This window comes from Accipiter gentilis, chromosome 9 (genome assembly GCF_929443795.1).
Source record: "Accipiter gentilis chromosome 9, bAccGen1.1, whole genome shotgun sequence".
Classification (NCBI taxonomy): Eukaryota; Metazoa; Chordata; class Aves; order Accipitriformes; family Accipitridae; genus Astur; species Astur gentilis.
The window spans coordinates 20,759,098-20,777,492 of record NC_064888.1 but is presented as its reverse complement, the minus strand read 5'-3'; the positions used below and the strand labels follow the sequence as shown (position 1 = coordinate 20,777,492).

Genomic DNA, 18,395 nt, shown 5'->3' with positions numbered 1-18,395 from the left:
GCTCTAGCTTTAGTAACAAGCCAAAGGATTTTCTTAAATACAGGGAGTATAAATTAGATGACCACAATGGTTCCATTCCATGCTTTAAAAAAGTCATTCCAGATATTCTTGTTAACATATAAACATGCAACACATTTAACAGATTCTTCAGACATATGCCTTTTTGTTAAAATGTTTTCTAGTTCTTTTCCCACTTGTTTGTGAAAACAGAATGTTCCTTTCCTGAATAGCTCAAATCCAAACAGTCCACTAAATGGAAGAGATAAAGAATTGTGTATTTTATAAAGGTACTTGGTTCCCATGGAAACAGGGATTTAAATATATACCTGTCCTGAAAGAAATGTGCTTAACAGAGGTGAAATAAAGTAGACATACACTGGGAGTGTCAGCTGAAGAATGCTGTGAGGATTAAATTCTTAAAGCTGCTCTTGATGTGTTCTGGGCAAACAAGGGAGAACAAGCCCAATTTTGCTGAAGATAGGTCATTTATTGGATTCTTTATGTGGCTTTAGGTACTTTTCATTTGAAGCAGGCAAGCATGGTAAATTATTACCCACCTATTTTCTGCTGCCTGCACATAATGCTGTCTTATAGACAAATAGAACAGTGGCTGTTGTTTCATCTAGAGCTCAAGTGCTGCACCAGGTTACACGAAAAAAATGTTTGTGTTGTAGTGGCCTCTGAACTGCTAGCACGTTTATCATTAAAAAAGTAGGAAGTTATTTCGAATAATCTCAAGTAACTGGTGCATAATATCGTAGGTGGATCCTTCATAAATTGTATCTTGCTGGTCAGAATCTCTTATGAATAATTAACCACCAGGTAAAGGAAGGACTATGTATATGTAGCATCTGTTCCAAGTATAATATGAATAAACATTACAATAGACAGAAACAAAACACTAAGTGCAGATCCCACAATTGCATACAAATAACTATAGTTAAGGTTTCTTTCTCAAGAAAGGTATGTAGTAGTCAGGACAATCCTACCTTTATTGCCTTCTTGGGACCTAGATCCTGATCTTGAGTAACTACATAAAAAAAAGCAACTCCTCCAGCTCCACTTACATCTTTTATATGCTTTGCCTGTTACACACCGTTCGGTGGCCTAAACGACTTGGCTAACTACCTGCCAGCTACTGGATGATGATCTTGATCTAAAGACTCATGTGTTATTGGATAACAAGACTCGGTTTAGAGCTACATGCATTAGGGCTGAACTCCATTGCAGTGGTGCTGTAGGGAAACTGCAGTGTGGACTTCTCTCATGCTTTCCCAGGTAGGTGGCTAAGGATTCCCGTGGAGTGGCATCACCTGGCTCTTCCCGCGTTGAATGCTTCCCCTGACACAGCTCCGCTGGCAAGTCGCTGTGCGTTTCTGTGGCACTTGCATCTTTGAACTTACCTCTCAGCCGTTTGGAAGGAGAACTGGGGATACTGCAGCCTTCCTTCAGCAAGACGGGGCAAACCTGCACAGATAGGAAAGGGGTCCCGGGTTAGCTGGGCGATCACCACCGGGAGCCCCTGCCGGCCCGCCTCGGCCCTGCGGGGACTCGGGCGCGGCGTCCCTGCCCGCGGCGTGCGGGGCCCGTGGGCCGGGCCGGGGCGGGCTCGGTGCCGGGGGCGGGGCGGGTGCCGCCCGGCCCCACAGCCTCCATTTTGCGGTGTAGCTGCGGGGAGAGACGCCGGCGGCTCCGCACGTTTTTCCGCAGGTGAGGCGGCTGGAGGGGGGAAGGGGAGGAGTCGGCCGGCCGTGACTCGCGCGCCCCTCGCCTCACACACCGCCTCCAGGGGCGGGGGGGGACGGTGGACTCGGCCCCAGCCCCGCTGCGCCCTGCGGCACGGGAGTGCTGGAGCCCCGGGGCAGGGCTCCCGGAGCCGCGGCCGCCGGCCACCTCGGGGCTAGACAGGTGTCCGGCCGAGAGAGGCGCTGGCCCGCCCCAGAGCGCCGCACCCCCCTGGCCGGGGGGCCTGTCCTCCCGAGGGAGCGGGGACGAGGTACCGGTCGCCTCAGGAGAAATAAGCAGAGTAGCACCTGCTTCCGCCCGCAACCGTGCCTGGCCGCAGGGCTCGCCGCCCCGGCCCGGGGCCGGCGGGTGAGGGAGTGGGAAGAGACCAGGGCGATCCGTGACCGCCCTTCCAGCTCCGGGCGGGGCGGAGGATTGCGGTGGTCCCACCGGGGTCCTTTAAAGGCTCCGGGAGCGGGTGTGGTGCTGGCGGGGGCGTCCCCGGCGGGGGGCGCAGGGTGCGCGGGGCGGGCCCGGCCCGGCCCGGGCGGTGCCTCCTCCTCCTCTTCCTCCGCCGCCCTGGCGTGTGCGAGGCTGGGCCTGGGGGTCCCGTGGGGGCTGGGCGGGGTAGCGGCAGCAGAGCTGAGACTTCTCTGTTTTTACGTGCTGAACTCCTGGGCAACACGCCGAGTTTAGCGCGTCCCCTGATGTTACACCATCAGAGCTACGCCTGCCCTGCCCCCAAAAAGAGACAGCCCCCCCTCACACTTCGATTTCAGCCCTTAGAGGAGAGCCGGCGGGAGTTGCCGCCCGCTGCTGCCCGCTGCCTCACTCCCGGGCGGGCTGTGACCCGCCACCGGCAGGGCCTCGCCTCGTGCCCCGGCCGGGGTGGAAATTAAAATCTGACGGGAAAATCTGATGTTGCTCAGTTATAAAAGCAGTATTATCAGAGCCTTTGTTCTGCTTGAGGGTGCTTGCGCTTGAGATAAGTGAGACCATGTGCTATGGCAGTGGCAGTCCAATGTTTACCAAGTACTTAATATTGTGTAAGTGACTTAATATATCTTCTGGAAAACATACCTATATACTGAAAGACACTTCAGTAAATATTGCTGTCTGGTCATAGTAAGTTTTGAAGAGACTCTTCTAACTGGTGTCAGAGGCAAGTGTGAAATCCCAATTTACCATATACTGATCTAGTTATAAAAGGCCTGAAGTAATTGAAGCAGCAGTCCTTACTTGACCCTTTTATTACTTTTTTTTAAATTTTCAAATTAAAAAAAATAATCAGCTAGATCAAGCAAATGCAAAGAAAACATTTTTATTTTGTTTTTGTAATTCAGAAGAATGACAAATAGGAATCAAGGTCTTGTTAAGAGGGGGATGATTAAATGAAATACCATGATTCCCAGTACCTGGCCCAAAAGAACTCACACTGCAAATTGACTCCCAGAAAAGGAACCAATATCACAAAAGTAAGGAAAGTGTTACACAATTTACCAGTGCACTGTAAGTCATAGGTTTACATGGGTAGATAATTTGCTAATCAAAAATATGGCATAGCCTTGATGGCTTGTTTGCTTGAAAATCAGATGTTGGAAACTCACACCTTAAAAAGCTTTTTGGCAAAACATGTTTGCTAGTAAATCAGAGACATAGTTGAAAGCTTAAATTAATTCTAAATTAAGTACCTTACCAATAAGTCTAAAATTTGATATATTTTAATATGGTTAAAAGATTGTTGGGTCCCATTTATTGTACAAATTAAACTTTTTACAGCTGTTGAAGCAGCTGAGTTGCCAGCTGTTGATTTTGCATCACAAAAAGCATAGTAAGTTGTACAGTGGAAATGATACAGTGCACCTCAACAAGTTTTACAGGCTTTACAATACTGTCTTCTGTTACTGGTGTAACTTTAGTTGAATTACATTAAGCTGAAAAGCTGAAGAAGTTTTTGTTCATTTTTTAATACTCAGTATTGCTGACACAATATTTTTCTGTAAGCGGAAAAAATGAAACTGAAATGAGAAAGAGGCGTTGCTGGTCATATTGTTCCTGAAAGGAGTTACAATTAGTGTTGAAATTAGAAATACCAAAAGAAAAGTGCTGTTGAAATCCAAATTTAAAGTCCATTCAAGCAGCTGTCAGTAATTAATACTGCACAGGTACTGGTTTAAGGTGTTTCTTCTTAGGGAAATAAATAGCCATTAGCAGTGTTCACGATTCAAGCTTAGATTTACAAATACACTTCATGTTGGTTTTCCCCCTTTGTTTATTTGGAAGTGATAATCCAAGTTTATCAGTGTGAGACTGCATAGCTGTGCTTCTCTGCAAGTTGTTTTTGGCTCTTATTTGAACTAACCTACACAAAGTTTTAATGTTTTCCACATTAAGTCTTAGATGTTTAATTCTATGACCTTAATGGTCATAGAATTGCCTTAATGGTCCAACACAGTAAGAATTCTGCTTTCAAATCCGTTTGGTTTGTTCGGTGAATACCTAGAAATATGAATAATCATTCGCTGTACTGCATCCATTTTTGTATTTCCCATGTGTTTTGATCTGTGCAGCTAAGGTGCATACTGTCTTAGAAACATGCTGTGAGTAACTCCTAGGCCCTGATCAGGGAATCTGGCTGGTTAGCATTAACGTAATTTTTTTTTCCTGCCATTAAATGTTTCATAACCTGGCTAATGGCCTCAAAACTCCCTGCCCAACTGGTTGGCAGCATGGGGGATGATCTCTGGCCCATTCTGTTCCTATTCCCCAAGCCCCTTTATTAAAAATGGGAGCAAACCAAACAGTTACTGACAGGAAACAGAAATCTTCTACACAAATGAGGTAATGCTGGGGGATCACGTTTCTACCCTGTGAACGGAGAAGTGCAGGGTGATGGGAGACAGGTGCTTAGTGCAGTGCAGGACTGGGGCCCTGGACTAGCCTGACCCTTCTGTTTCTGTTCTGACAAAGGGCTCAGCCCTCTCCTGCTGGCACCTCGAAGTGTATCCTGTATTCAGAGTTCCTTTGGGAGGTACAAGCCTTTACCATGCTTCAATGTCTATCTGACCCTAAATAAGAGTGGTAGTTAATTACAAAGTTGAAGATGCTTCCCTTCTGAATCCTGTTCGCTATGGTCATGTGTATGAAAAAAAGGAAAGGTTTTGTGGATTTAATAGCTTACAAGTGCTCCTGAGCAATTTTAAACCTACTGAACATACTGTTCCAAGTGATTTAACATGTAATTAGCAAGCAAATAACTACTACAAACTCATATATAGTCCCCTGACAGTGAAAATACCTTTTTTTCCCACCCCCAGAATGTCATACCCAGGCTATCCCCCTTCTGGCGGCTACCCTGCTTTCCCTGGTTATCCTGTAAGTATGGTTCTTGAATATGCTGCATTCCTAATGTATTTATATTCTGTGAATATCCCTTCTTACTATGCTGTCTGTGTGTGTAAATAGTAGCTCTCAGTTCATATACAGTATTCTCTAGAGATTATGGTCTTTGTTTTCGTCTATATATCCCCAAGGATAACTTTACAGTTGTCTCGCAAGAATTCCAAGAAAGAAGGTTAAGACTTTTTTTTTTTTTTTAACGTTGCCTATTGTTCCAGAAAGGTTTTTGTTTGTTTGGTCTTGTTTTAGTTTATCTTTGTCTTGTGAGTTTCGGGGTATTTTAATATAGCTAACTATCTCAGCAAATAATTTTTTAAAGTATCAGTAATTCTTGCATAAATATGAGGGTCTTTACATACAGGGTCAGAGGTAATCTCTGAACCAGTCTCTGCCACAGTCTCTACCAAATATTCTGCATACTTGTATGCCAGGATTTACAGAGATGCTGAACAAACTTCAGTGGCCATTAGCCTCAGGAAGAGCTTGGAATGCTTTACTCAAGTAGCCCAGCTTTCATACAACACCAAGTAAATATTTTTCTGAAGATAAAGGACAACGTATCTTGACTTTGACCCCCTATCCTTCAGCCGCAGGACTTTGTTCCACCTTCAGCTCATGGCTGGGTGGACTAAAAATTCCAATGAAACTTAATGGAAGGCTGGAATGTATCAGGTGTGGCTGACATTGCAGTCTTTTTGATATGCCTGCATCATTTTTCAAAGCTAGATGCAACTGTGTGCTTTTATTAGTATGGCACTGATCATACTATAATTGTGGGAATTTTATATGTTCTGTGTTTTATGTAGTACAGAACCAGACTTAAGCATGGAGCTCAGCCTGGATCTCATTAATATACTGAAAACCTATAAATACATGCAATATATATAAATGCATGCATATGAATACATGCAATAAATTGTCCGATTATTTTGGTTTACAGTTAATCCTTACTCCCTCTGAAACACTAAAGTCAGTCAAACTAAAGACAAACATGTTAGAAATCAGACTTTCTTAACTCCAGGATTTCTTTTCCCCCCTCAAGGTTCTGCTGAACCCTCATGATTGTAGCTGTAATTTATTTTTAACTACATCTCAAAATACTTTTTTTTCTTAACTAGCATCTAAAGTATAGCCAACTTCAATGGATTGATTTAAAAGACCATTTAAATTTGGTATCAATGATTCTAGGTTTCCTAGTCTCATTGATGATGCCCAAATAATAACCAGTGCAAAACAATAATGTGAAATTATTTTCTTCTGCGATAGTGATAGTTATCTGAGCAGGGCTTTTTGAGGATCCTAATTTTGGACTTGTGAATCTAAATTCCATTAAAATCCTTTTGTTGAGCCTGGCAGAGAAAGGTTAGACTGTACCACTAGGGAAGAGAATATTACATAATCTAGGCACAGTAATCTGGGGTTAGAAATCTTGGGGCAACCAAACCTGAGGAGAATGTTTGAGCTAGACTTCAATGCTTTGCAGCTTATTTCTGTTTTCTGGGCTCAAGAATGAGTGTGTACTGTATGTAATGTGTGACCTGTATTTCTAAAGCTAGTCAGTAAAGATAATTCCCAGCAAGTGAGTAATGAGTCCCTGCATTATGCTGTGTTATGAAGCTGATTTTAAATACCTGATTTTTTAAGATCAAGTATATGACTTTTAAGATACAGGCTTTTCCCTTAGAGATCCTGGTCATTTGAGTAAATATTTCTAACATACGTTAATGCTAACAGCAACCTTTGTGGTATGACTGGTAAGTCACACGTAGCAAAACAAAGGCATATAGATGTTTGACTTGTTCTTTTTATTTAAAACCTGCAATAGGTGCTCAGTCTGACTCAGTGGTCCACACATAGTCATTGAATGTCCATGCTTTATAACATGGATTCCAAAGGAAATGGAAAAAACCCCAACCCCACCTCTTGTAAGTTCTCACCATGTAACATTTGAAAATACTGGTTGTGCAAGAGAGGCAGAAGTTTCAAAGATATTAAGCTCTTAAAAGTCCTATAAAAACAGGAGGTGAGCATCTAATGATTCATAAAGAGCAAGCCTGGCTGAGCTCACCTCTCACTTATGCATGACAGAAGTAACAGCTTTCCAGTAAAGGACCAGGGGTTGCGGTGGTTGCCAAGTTGAATGTGGCTCAGCCGTGCATGTCCCCAGGAAGGAAGGCTAATGACATACGAGGCTTCAGCAAGAAGACCGAAGCCAGCACATCGAGGGGAATCATTATTCCTCTGTGCTCAGTGCTCACGAGGCCACATCTGGAATACCACGTCTATTTGTGGCCTTCCAGTACAACAGAGACATGGACAAACAGGAGCATGTTCAGGGAGGGCTGCTCGCTAAGGAAAGAAGGCTAAGTGGAGATCTGTTTGGTCTTTTGCTACGTAAGGAGGAGTGATAGAGACAGTGGAGCCAGACTCTTTGTCAGAGGTACGCAGTGAAAGGGCAGCTGGCAACAACTGCAGGTTGTCGTTGTAATTTGATTTGAGGAAAACATTTTTCACCATGAGAGTGGTCAAACACTGGAACAGGGCCCCAGAGAGGCTGTGGATTCACTGTTCCTTGGAGATACTGAAAACTTGACAAGGCCTTGCGTGACCTCATTTAATGCTGAAGCTGGCCCTGCTTTGAAGTGGATGGGATCAGAGGCCGTCCAGAGGTGCCTTCCACCCTGCAGCACTCTGATTCTGTCAACATGGGAGACACAATCAGAAAACTCAACCAGGATACCTCCATCTAGGCTTCAGGAATTCTGCTGCAGCTGCTTCAAGTGCTGAATCTAATGATATAATTCACATCATTATACACATGGACATTTTGGTAGCTTGAGAGTTTTTTACTCTAATGTCCTGTTAGCACGTATACAGACATCCCATTTTTGTGTTTCAGCCAACAGGACAAGAGTCTGTCTATCCACCAGCTGGTCAGTACACCTATCCTGCAGTTCCTGGAGGATACCCTCCAGCAGGAGGAGGGACCTATCCTGCAGCACCACCAAGTGCTGGGTATCCAGGGTCAGCAGGATATCCTGCCCCGGGGGGCTATCCTGCCCCTGGGAGCTACCCTGGAGCTCCCCAGGCTGGAGGAATGCCACCTTATCCTGGAGGTAAGATCCTTTGTTAGAATGCCCCTCGGGAGTGATTTCTGGTGTAACCATTCCCTGTACTTGGTAGGTGTAGTAAAGAAAAGCAGCTTTGTTCAGCGATCAGTTTAGGCAGCAGCATGTAGGCAGACAGCCAGATTGCTATCTAGCAGTAAATATCTGCATGCTGATGGCAGGGCTGGGACAGATTTGGGCCACTGCACAGACACAGAGAAATTAGTCTCTTGCATAGCTCTGCTCAATAACCTGGCTCGTGTTGTATCAGAAGCCAAGTACAAAATGTTATAGGGTGCTAAAGTTTTTCTTCTTCTCCTAGCTCCTACAGGCTCTGGGTTTGGTGTGCCTCCTGCTGGCCCTGGCTTTGGTGGCTATCTGCAGCCTCCTGCCCAAAGCTATGCTGGAGGTGGACCAGCACAAATTCCAGGTATGTAATATATAAGAAACTTTAAGCATCCAAGGTTAAACCAAGAGATCCCAGGATAGGTAGTAAGAAATTAGGCCCTTACCTTTGTTACTTCTAGCTGTTGAGGTCTGCATGCTGTACACCTCCTACCACCTTTCTTGACAAGACCACTGAAGGGCTGATGAGAACCATGTCTATAGGAACTACATCCAAAAGAGATGGCTGTCACTGATTAATGGTCATGATGTAGTGCTTTAGGTGCTTATCCTTCTTCAAACTACAAGTATCTGATGAGACCTGCCAAATCCAGAGTCCACATTCAATAAGTCTCTAGCTGTTCTGTTAATCTCAAAGAAATGGATGAATTTTTTCAGATCTGTGTGTTCATGGTGATCGTTGGCATAGTGGGGGAAGTGGAAAGGAGAATGCACACAATCGCTTAAAAATGGTGCAGTTTTTAAAGCTTTGAGCGGTCAGCTACCATCAAGATGATTTTTGTCCTGGAATGCGTCGGTTGTGTTTGCCAGAAATTCAGACCAGCAACCCCCTTTTTTTACTGATTGCTTTGTTAACTCTAATAATAACTAAGTTGCTGTTAAAATGATAAAAATGGTACATCTATATTATGGATAAAATGCCAGTACAAAAAATGTAGCTGTATCTTTGGTATTCACAGTGCTTCTGATCACAAAATGAGATTCCTTCAATTCTTTTTGCACCAATGAATTCTTAGTATTTAACATTTACATGCTAGACATGCTATACATTTTGAAGTGTATAATATGACTTTAAAATAACACAGGACACACATTCTTCATTTGCATGGGCTATCTTGGCTTTTGTCAAAGAGAGATCCTTCCAGTTCCCACAGCACCAGTAAATTCAGTAGTTTTAGAATTGCCTTGCTAGCATATGTACCAGAATGTGTCTGTGATTGCTTCTTCCCATCATTCCCAAGGGGAAGAAGTTCAGTTACTGATCATGCGAGGTATCATTACTTAAGAAACATGGTTTGTGCAGTGGTAGATCTGTCGATGGCTTTATTTTCAGATTAGATAGCATTTACATAATAAGAGGACCTAACTAATTCCTTTTATCTTGTTCTTTAATTTATTTTCAGTAGGATATCCTGGTGGACAGGCACCATCACCAATGCCTGGTCTGGTATGTGCTGTATCCTCTTCTATAATGAATCTTATGTGGCTTCTGTAGTTTTAATGTTTTTACAAGTGGTTTCCAACAATTGCTGGAGTGTAGCAAGAGTTCCCAGCTACACTCAGTACAACCTGAACAAAATCATAACCCTATATCTGTGTGTACTTGCTCATCAAGTAGATCTTTCATCTATACAATTGGGTAAAAGTATCACTTTGGCATTGGTGGGCCAAAGCTGTTCAACACAACTAAATGTCGCCCTGATTCTGTGTTAGGGGAAAAAATGGGGAACTAATGGACAACTCTTTTGAAGTTCTGATTCCAAAGCTGTGATTTTAATTTGAATTTGTATTGTGCAGGACAGCTAGTTACATGTGACTCTTATTTTCAGCCTGCAGCAATAGTTCAGTGTACCCAGGGCACAATTCAAGCTGTTCCAAACTTTGATGCTGGAAGGGATGCAGAAATTCTACGCAAAGCTATGAAGGGGTTTGGTAAGTAAACAATAGAAGCTTAAATTTCTATTGAGCTAACTTCTTAATGCCATTTTGTCCTTTTCTTCAATTTTCATTTAACCATATATTTTTTCTCCCCAAGCTTTTCAGAAGTCACACTTTCAAAATGACTTGGGCAATGTAGTAGACAAAGTTACATAGAAAATTTGGTAGATTTAAATGGTAGTCTTTTATTATGTATCTATGCCCAAAAGCAAGATTATAAAATGCATAGTCTTGGAGGAATTATTATGAGTTCTTACATGAAACTGCCCTTCTGTTTCCAAGGAACTGATGAGCAGGCTATCATAAATGTTGTTGCTAACCGCTCCAATGATCAAAGGCAAAAAATCAAGGCAGCTTTCAAGACTATGTATGGCAAGGTATGTTCACTAGTTCTTTCAATCAGTAAACAAAATAAAACTTTCAGCTGCTGCTTTAACTGCCTGATTGCATTTTAGTCCTGGGGAGTGGTTTGGGCATTTAAAAAATGCACTTCCTTTGGTTATACTCCTTGTGTACCAGGGGACATCTGGTATTTAACACAGTGTTGTCCTGATACCTGGCAGAAGCAGGGGTGGGGGAAGCTTGGGGGCTGGCTCTGTCCCTGTCCAAACAAGAAGCTTCTCTGCTTTTGTAATGCTTGATAGAAAATAATCAGGCTTAAACTGTCCTTGTATTAGTGTCTGAAACTACTGAGTTTTTTATGCACACAAACCAGCACTGAAATCTGTTTTTTCATAAGAAACAAACTGAGAAACTGGTTGAGGATTGGTTAGTCACTAAAAGCCTGAGATAATTTAATTTCTTCCCTCTGTCATTTTTGCAACTTGAAGTGAAATTTTATAGTTGTAGCATTTTTCAGGACCTGACTAGGTCCTAATTGGTGAGGAGATAACGGAGAAGAGCTGAGCTGTCAAAGTTTCAGATAAAGTTCTTTATAAGAAATAAAGCAAAGCTTTACAGGAAAAACAGCACAAAGGTAGAAATCAGTCACAAAAGTTCTGGTTTGAATTTTATTTTTTTTTTTAGTATATAATCTACATGGCTGACACTCTCCAAAGCCCTTTTTGTGTTTATAATTGAACAGGATTTAATTAAAGATCTGAAGTCTGAGTTAAGTGGAAATGTGGAAGAATTGATTCTAGCCCTCTTTATGCCTAGCACCTACTACGATGCCTGGAGTTTACGTCATGCAATGAAGGTATGGTATTCCTGTGAATTGTAGACATTCGTCTGATCACCCCGTGGGACTCGGCACAGGGTCCACCATACCCTGGGCCACAGAGCACTGACACCAATATGAGGATGCTGCAAATGGCGTTTATTCAACTGCGTCACGCCCTTATATACTGTCTGTCGGTCATCCCGCCTCCTTTAACCCTTCTCTTTCCGTACATCGCGAGATCTTCCGAGCGCCAATCCCTACAGTGAATGAAATAGTTTAAAACCATCTTAAAATGCTCATCTAGGAAAAGAGAATACCTGATCCCTGCATTGTTGAAAAACCCTGTAGTGGCAAACAAATTTCAGGACTGTGAGGCTTAAAGTTCTTTTCTGCTGCATCCCCCAGTTCCAGCCAATTTCTGCAGGATTAGCCAATTCAGAGCAGCTGTCCATCCAGCAGAGGATGAAATGCTGCAGGGCAGAACGTTGTTCTCTGCCACTCGGTCATAATTTTTGCTAGAACATAGAAAGGGCCAGGGTGACATTAAAACTGTAACCACTGTTTAAATTGAAGGTATGTACCTCTCCTTAGTAGGAACACATCATTGTTACTGGACGATATTTTTGGATTATCCCTTTTTTTTTTCAAAAGGACAACAATATAAAAATATTTTCTTAAGGTCAGATGATGCGTTTATCTGTTCAAGTATTAAGACTGCATCAGAGATTAGGTGAGCTAGTTGCTTTAAACTTCTAACTCAGGTAAACTGGTACATCCAGTTTAGCACAATTTCTTGCTTGTTTGAGCTGCAGCAGCTAGCATGTGGCCGATACGGGAAATGCTGAATGTATGAATGCAGACCTTCTGAAGAACATGGAGCTTAAATGAAGATCTGACTTTAGTGGAGGCAATAGCCACTCTTGGCCATTTAAAACAATTTATAATACAACATTACCTAGAAGTCTCACACAGATCCACCCCCATCTAATCCTTGCCTGAATAGAGATGACCATGCCAGTAAGATCTCACTGTACACAGAACTCCCAGTTAATTTTCATTCTGGGGAGAGGGAAGCATCTATGGAAAGTTCCTGCTGGTGCTCCATGTTGAGGAAGCAGTCAAATTTAGAATAGGGAACACACTTGTACACTGACCAAAACAGAATTTACGTGTGAATCTTTGGCTTTAATGATTATCCTAAGGCTCTACCTTCCTCCAGGATGTTTCCAGATTAAGCCAAAGAATTTCCTTGCTAAACCATTTTCCAGTTAACTTTGGCTGATGTCACTGTTGTGGATGTATAGTTTTGGGGTATTTTTTTGAACCTGTGCAGAACTGAACGTTTGAGGAATCTTCATTCCATTTTAAGTATACAGAACACCTGGTGCTTTCACACTGCAAGGATACCGTTCTTACGCTGTAGATGGTATTAAGTTTTGAAATAACAGATGACTGCTTAATTTTTCAGTTGAAGAAAACTGAATACATAGTGCTTCATAGTTATGCCCTCTTTTCCTCTGCCTACAGGGAGCAGGCACTCAGGAGAGAGTGCTGATTGAGATCCTTTGCACAAGGACAAACCAGGAAATAAGAGAAATAGTGAACTGCTATAAATCAGAATTTGGAAGGGACATCGAACAAGACATCAGAGCAGACACTTCAGGACACTTTGAACGATTACTTATATCTATGTGCCAAGTGAGCTTTAATTTTATTTTTTTTGGTAAGATAATGATGTACAGTCTGACTTCGATGCATGTAGTCATAATGGCTCCGTAAATAAATTGCCTGTGTATGCTTAGCAACAGCCAGGTTTTTAAGAAATTAGCCCTGGGCGATTAATTTATTCCCTAATGACAAGATATGACCCTCCTCAAGGAAGAGATACTTCTTATCTACAAATCTGTGATGAATTATGTGACCTAATTTAGCACCCTGTATTCATCTCCGAGAATTCATGTGTAAATACTTTATTGTGCAGATGAGATCAATGGTACTATAAACCAGTGCTCCACACTGCTGTTGAAGCAAGATGCTTTTTATTTTTTGCATACATTAACAAAATAACTTGGGTGAATCTGATTAGGATAACCTTTATGGTATGTAGAATACCTGTGAGAATCCCTATGAACAAGCTAAGAGGCACTGCAGGGCAAAACCTACCTCCCAACTTATACCATACTCCCTTCACATCACCAGAATTAGGGAGGTGCTACTATTGAACTCAGGTGAACACTGGAGCTTGCTTATTGCATATAATTTATTAGGGCTCTTTTTGCTTTGAAGAACAGTAACTTGCAGTGGGTCATCCATGTTTAGGAAAAAATATGTACTAATGCAACTTCCCACATTTTTCTGATCAATGATACTTCTGTATCTCGTTTGCTTCTACCTTTGTGAGAGTTCAGCTATTTGGCTTAAAAAGTCAAAATCCAAAAGAAAGCAAACCTTGAGAAGCTCATGCTGCTAATTTTTATTTTGATAAATCCAGTACTTTACAGTAATTGACAACCACATCATTTAAATATTATATTAACCACTACAGATACAACAGCATTTGAGAGCATGTATTCAGCCTACTCAGCCAATATATTTAGCAATATCCATCCATGCACTGGGCAGCAAAAAAAAAAAACAAACCTAAGCACATAAAGTGTCATATAAGCCCTACTGACATATTGCAACTATAGTAAGTGCCTTCTGGAGAGATTCTTACTTGGAATTAGCAAATTCTAAGTAAAATAGAAGACCTGAGATGCTTCAGGTGTGCATATTCAGTAAGGTAATTCATTAGTTTGTTTGGGAAGATTCTTTGCAACTTGAAGCCTAGAAACAAACAAATCAAGAGAAAACTTACATTATTAAGTAAAATAGAGAATTAAGTACAATACTTACTTAATTAGAACTATGAGATGGTATGTAGGGGTGAAATTATCTAAGTCAGTGTATCTACAGTTTAAAGCATACCCTACAGATAGGGTTCTGGGCCACTTATTTGTTGCCTATAAGAAATATTAAACCAAAGAGTAGTTTTAAAGCGATGTATTGTATTTCAAACTGGTATTACCCTTTCTGCTTCAGGCTTTGAAGATACATGCTTGGGGTCTACAATGCAAGCAATTACAGCATAACCTTCTTTGTGTAATTTCATTTGACATCTGTTGTTTTTGCTTTTAGGGTAATCGGGATGAGAATCAAACTGTGGATTATCAAAAAGCTCAAGAAGATGCTCAGCGTCTGTACCAAGCAGGCGAAGGAAAACTTGGGACTGATGAATCTTGCTTTAATATGGTTCTGGCAAGCAGAAGTTTTCCCCAACTGAAAGCAACAGTTGAAGCATACTCCAGGGTAGGAGTTCCTCACTGATTTCAAACGAGCTTGGTCAGCGTATTTTAAATTAAGATTCCAGTTGTTACTGCATTTCATTATCCATATATTAATCTCACTTATTTGTAGATTGCTAATCGTGATTTATTAAGCAGCATCGACCGAGAATTTTCTGGAAATGTGGAACGTGGTTTGAAGACTATTGGTAAGTGATACGTTCTTCCCTCCCCTTATCCCATAGGAATTAAACCTTGTAAATGTAATTGAAGAAGAATCCAGTTTGACGCTGGCCACATGGCAGACGAACACACTATCTGAGATTCTGCTAGCACAAAAGTAACTTCAATTATTCAAATTATGCACTTTACACTTAACTAGAGAAAATAAGCATCCACCATGAAGAAGTCAGTTTGAAACAAGAAAAGGCTACACAGGAACCTACTTATCACTCTTCTGGGAAGGCAGACAACTACACAGAAACAAGGGTCACTTGTTAGCGCTTGTAGTTGTGTTTTTCAGAGCTCTGCAAAATGATGAAAGTACCAGGGTAACAGAGCTGTCACTCTGGTTGTGTGGCACCTCAGCAGAGACAGCTGAACCACTCCCACACATGATCTCAGAACCAACATGAAACTACTTTAGGCACAGTTCCCTTTCCACTCTTCCCTACCACCACCTACTCCCCAAAAGCTCAGGATTTGTTAAGCAAAACTTCAGCAAAATAGAAGACCTGTTTTGAATTCACCTTTTCCTGCTGGTTTACTGTAGTAAAGCAGTTAAAATTTAGCACAATTTGCTGGCAGTGAAAATTAGTATGACTTACTAGAAATAGTATATCTGAAGACACCAGTCCTACCAGTGCTTTCCAAAATGACAGCATTTCTGTAGCCAGAATGGTTAAGCAAGAACTTACCAGATTATGTTCTGCTAAAGAGTTTTATAGGAAAAATTCAGCTCTACAAATCATGTAAGAGAATAAAGGCTCATCTCAGAGTGAACAATCTAACTGAAACAAGATCCATTCTGTAACTACTACAGTGAGAACTCTCTACAGTTGTACTTTTTGTGAAATTCTAAGCAATGCAACATGAGTAAAATACCTTGTATCCTAGTACCACCTATCCAAGGAGAATAACTGTTTTTAATTTACCTATTTGAGAATTAAGGTCTCAGCCAGCTTTCAGAAGCACTTCCAAAGAAGTTAACTGTTTAATAACCATAACTTTTCTTGTGAAGGAATAACTCATTTGGTCAGCTTGAAACTAAACTCAGCTCTGTAAAACAGTTCCTGTCATCCATAGTAACTGGATCTTCACCAATACCTACCTCTAGCTGTCTACAGCAAGAATGCAGAGTTGGTCCTGCCAGGTATCGCTATACAGCATACAATACTGGAACTAATCCTAAAAATATACTTTATTGCAGTGCAATGTGCTTTAAATCGCCCAGCCTTTTTTGCAGAAAGACTTTATTATTCTATGAAAGGAGCTGGCACAGATGATTCTACCCTCATCAGAATTATAGTCACTCGCAGTGAGGTAAGAAACATTCTCCTCTGTAAATGTCACATGTAGTGGAAAGCTTTTCATGTAGTCCTTCATTGCAATACATGATTTCCACAGCTATGGAAGCTTTTACGGAGTTCAGATTTAGATGAACATGTTTATTTGTATTAAAGCCAGCTTTCTATATAGTAACTTAATTATGTCTGGCTAGATAGCAATACTGCTTGTCTTCCTTCTTAACTGTGGTTGCCTGTCCATGTAGCAGATAAGCACCTCAAGTTCAAAGCTTCAGCAGATAAGAACTAGGATAGTAGTCCTAACGAAGCAAGAAACAACCACTAGCCTCTTTGCTTTGGGAGCTGCTCCTGCCCTTAGAGGGACCAGCTGGCTTCTAAGACCCGCAGAGTTAATCAGTTGCACATTTCACCCTTGGCATGTATTCTCTAGACCATGAGGGCGGAGATGTGGGGTGACTGACCATCTAGGACTTAAAATCACACACTGTTTCAAGTTTCATGCCTTTTTCTTTTTCTTTGCATAGATTGACCTTGTGCAAATTAAACAGATGTTCACACAAATGTATCAGAAGACGTTGGCTACAATGATAGCAAGTGATACAAGTGGTGATTACCGGCGTTTGCTGCTGGCAATTGTTGGTCAATAGAAAAGGATTATCTGTTTTTTTTCTTTTTTAAAACCAACTGAAGGACATGTAACATGCTTTATGCAGTCACTGACTCTCCTTGTGTGTAAAAGAATAATTTTAAACTGTATAATCAAGTATGCCTTCTTGATGATTTAATAAGCTTGCTGCACTTACAACTGCCTTAATTTACAGCACGTAATATTCTTTATTGTATAATAAAAGATGTATCTTGTCTATTAGCCCTAAGCCTTAGTCCTTTTTACTCAGACAAAACCACCTCTCCTCTGCCAGACTCCCACATGATTAAACTGTCTCAGCTGAATGTCCAGCACCCAACTTTCTTGAAATACCTAAACTTAACTGCTGAGCTAACTGTGGATGACAAAAAAAGCTTGAGGCTGTGATGTGAAGCATTTTACACCCCCCCTCTTTAATGTCTTTCCATCGGAATGTTGAAAAACATGCAAGTGCTCAGTTTAAGTCACATTACACTGACAGTTTAAGGACCTTGGCAGAATCTGACTGTACCCCCCCCTATTTAATTTCTTAAATGAGTTACTATTAGTGGTTAGTTACCATTATGCTTAGGGCAGCAATGGAAAGGAGAAATCATCTCAGATCTAATTTTGAAGTATCTCCTTGTAAAGAAGTGGGTTATACAGCAAATGACTGAGCAATGACAAAAGCCAGTATCTAAATGCTAACTCTACAGAACAGGTATAAATCCAAACTGAAAGCAATTGTGACCTCAACAATATAAATGACTATGTGGATGTTTTCAAAGGATTTGAAAAGAACAGCTTTGAATAGCGCATTTGTTTTTTTAGAAAGCCCAAAAATGTAACAGAAGCTTCAAGTCCAGCAGGCTGCAATGTGTTTCCTAACATTTCTAAGCAACACTTTATCAAATAACAATTGTGTTATAGGGCATGCTCATACAAATAGCAAAACCCTATTTCTATTATCCCTCAAACAAAAACAGCTAAGGCTAGTAGAGTTCATTCTAATATGGCAAACCTTTCACTCTTAAGACAGCATGTACATAAAGGTTCTTGCAAAACAATAATAGATACCAAGTCTACCAAGCATTTCATTTGTCAACCTAAATCTGACTTTAAACTATAAACTTTTTCTCACATTAAACTCAGAAATACAGACCAGTTTAAAATTCCTGGGTCAGATTAAAACTAAATATTCCAAATGTGAACAACAGATAGAAGTTGATTTGGGGAGACTAAAAGACATTCCACTCTGCATTACACTGGTCACCCTTGGTGCAGGTATCCACTGTGATATATACAGCTGTCAGCAGCTTTCCCAGCTTCACCCAAGATTCTTATAAGCTTTGGATCTTGTTTCTTTGCTCTTGAGCAAACTTCCTTACAAGTGAAGCTTACCATTTAATAATTAAAGCATATTAGTGCATCTACATTGTTTTGTGTGACTAAAAAAAAATCCAC

At 41.2% G+C, this 18,395-nt stretch overlaps 2 protein-coding genes across 4 annotated transcripts in view; one reads left to right on the top strand and one right to left on the bottom strand.

Annotated features, from left to right (window-relative positions):
* The first annotated feature begins 1,633 nt into the window (after nt 1-1,633).
* On the top strand, nt 1,634-17,151 carry ANXA7 (annexin A7). 2 transcript variants are annotated; one of them, XM_049809809.1, is made up of 13 exons: nt 1,634-1,710; nt 5,043-5,100; nt 8,024-8,240; nt 8,554-8,661; nt 9,761-9,804; nt 10,187-10,289; nt 10,578-10,672; nt 11,380-11,493; nt 12,985-13,155; nt 14,635-14,805; nt 14,914-14,989; nt 16,210-16,322; nt 16,831-17,148. In XM_049809809.1, exons 2-13 carry the CDS (start codon nt 5,044-5,046, stop codon nt 16,951-16,953), a joined length of 1,392 nt encoding a protein of 463 aa, XP_049665766.1. In that variant the 5' UTR covers nt 1,634-1,710; nt 5,043; the 3' UTR covers nt 16,954-17,148. The 2 variants fall into 2 exon arrangements, with proteins under 2 accessions (XP_049665766.1, XP_049665767.1); XM_049809810.1 differs by having other exon boundaries at nt 1,643-1,710; nt 9,764-9,804; nt 16,831-17,151.
* Nucleotides 13,551-18,395, bottom strand: part of PPP3CB (protein phosphatase 3 catalytic subunit beta) — a 50,940-nt gene continuing 46,095 nt past the window's right edge. Inside the window, exon 15 of one of the 2 annotated variants that reach the window (XR_007507215.1) lies at nt 13,551-14,283. The gene's annotated coding sequence lies outside the window, so the exon portion shown is untranslated. The remainder of the gene's footprint in view (nt 14,284-18,395) is intronic. The other variant, XR_007507216.1, reaches the window with a different exon arrangement.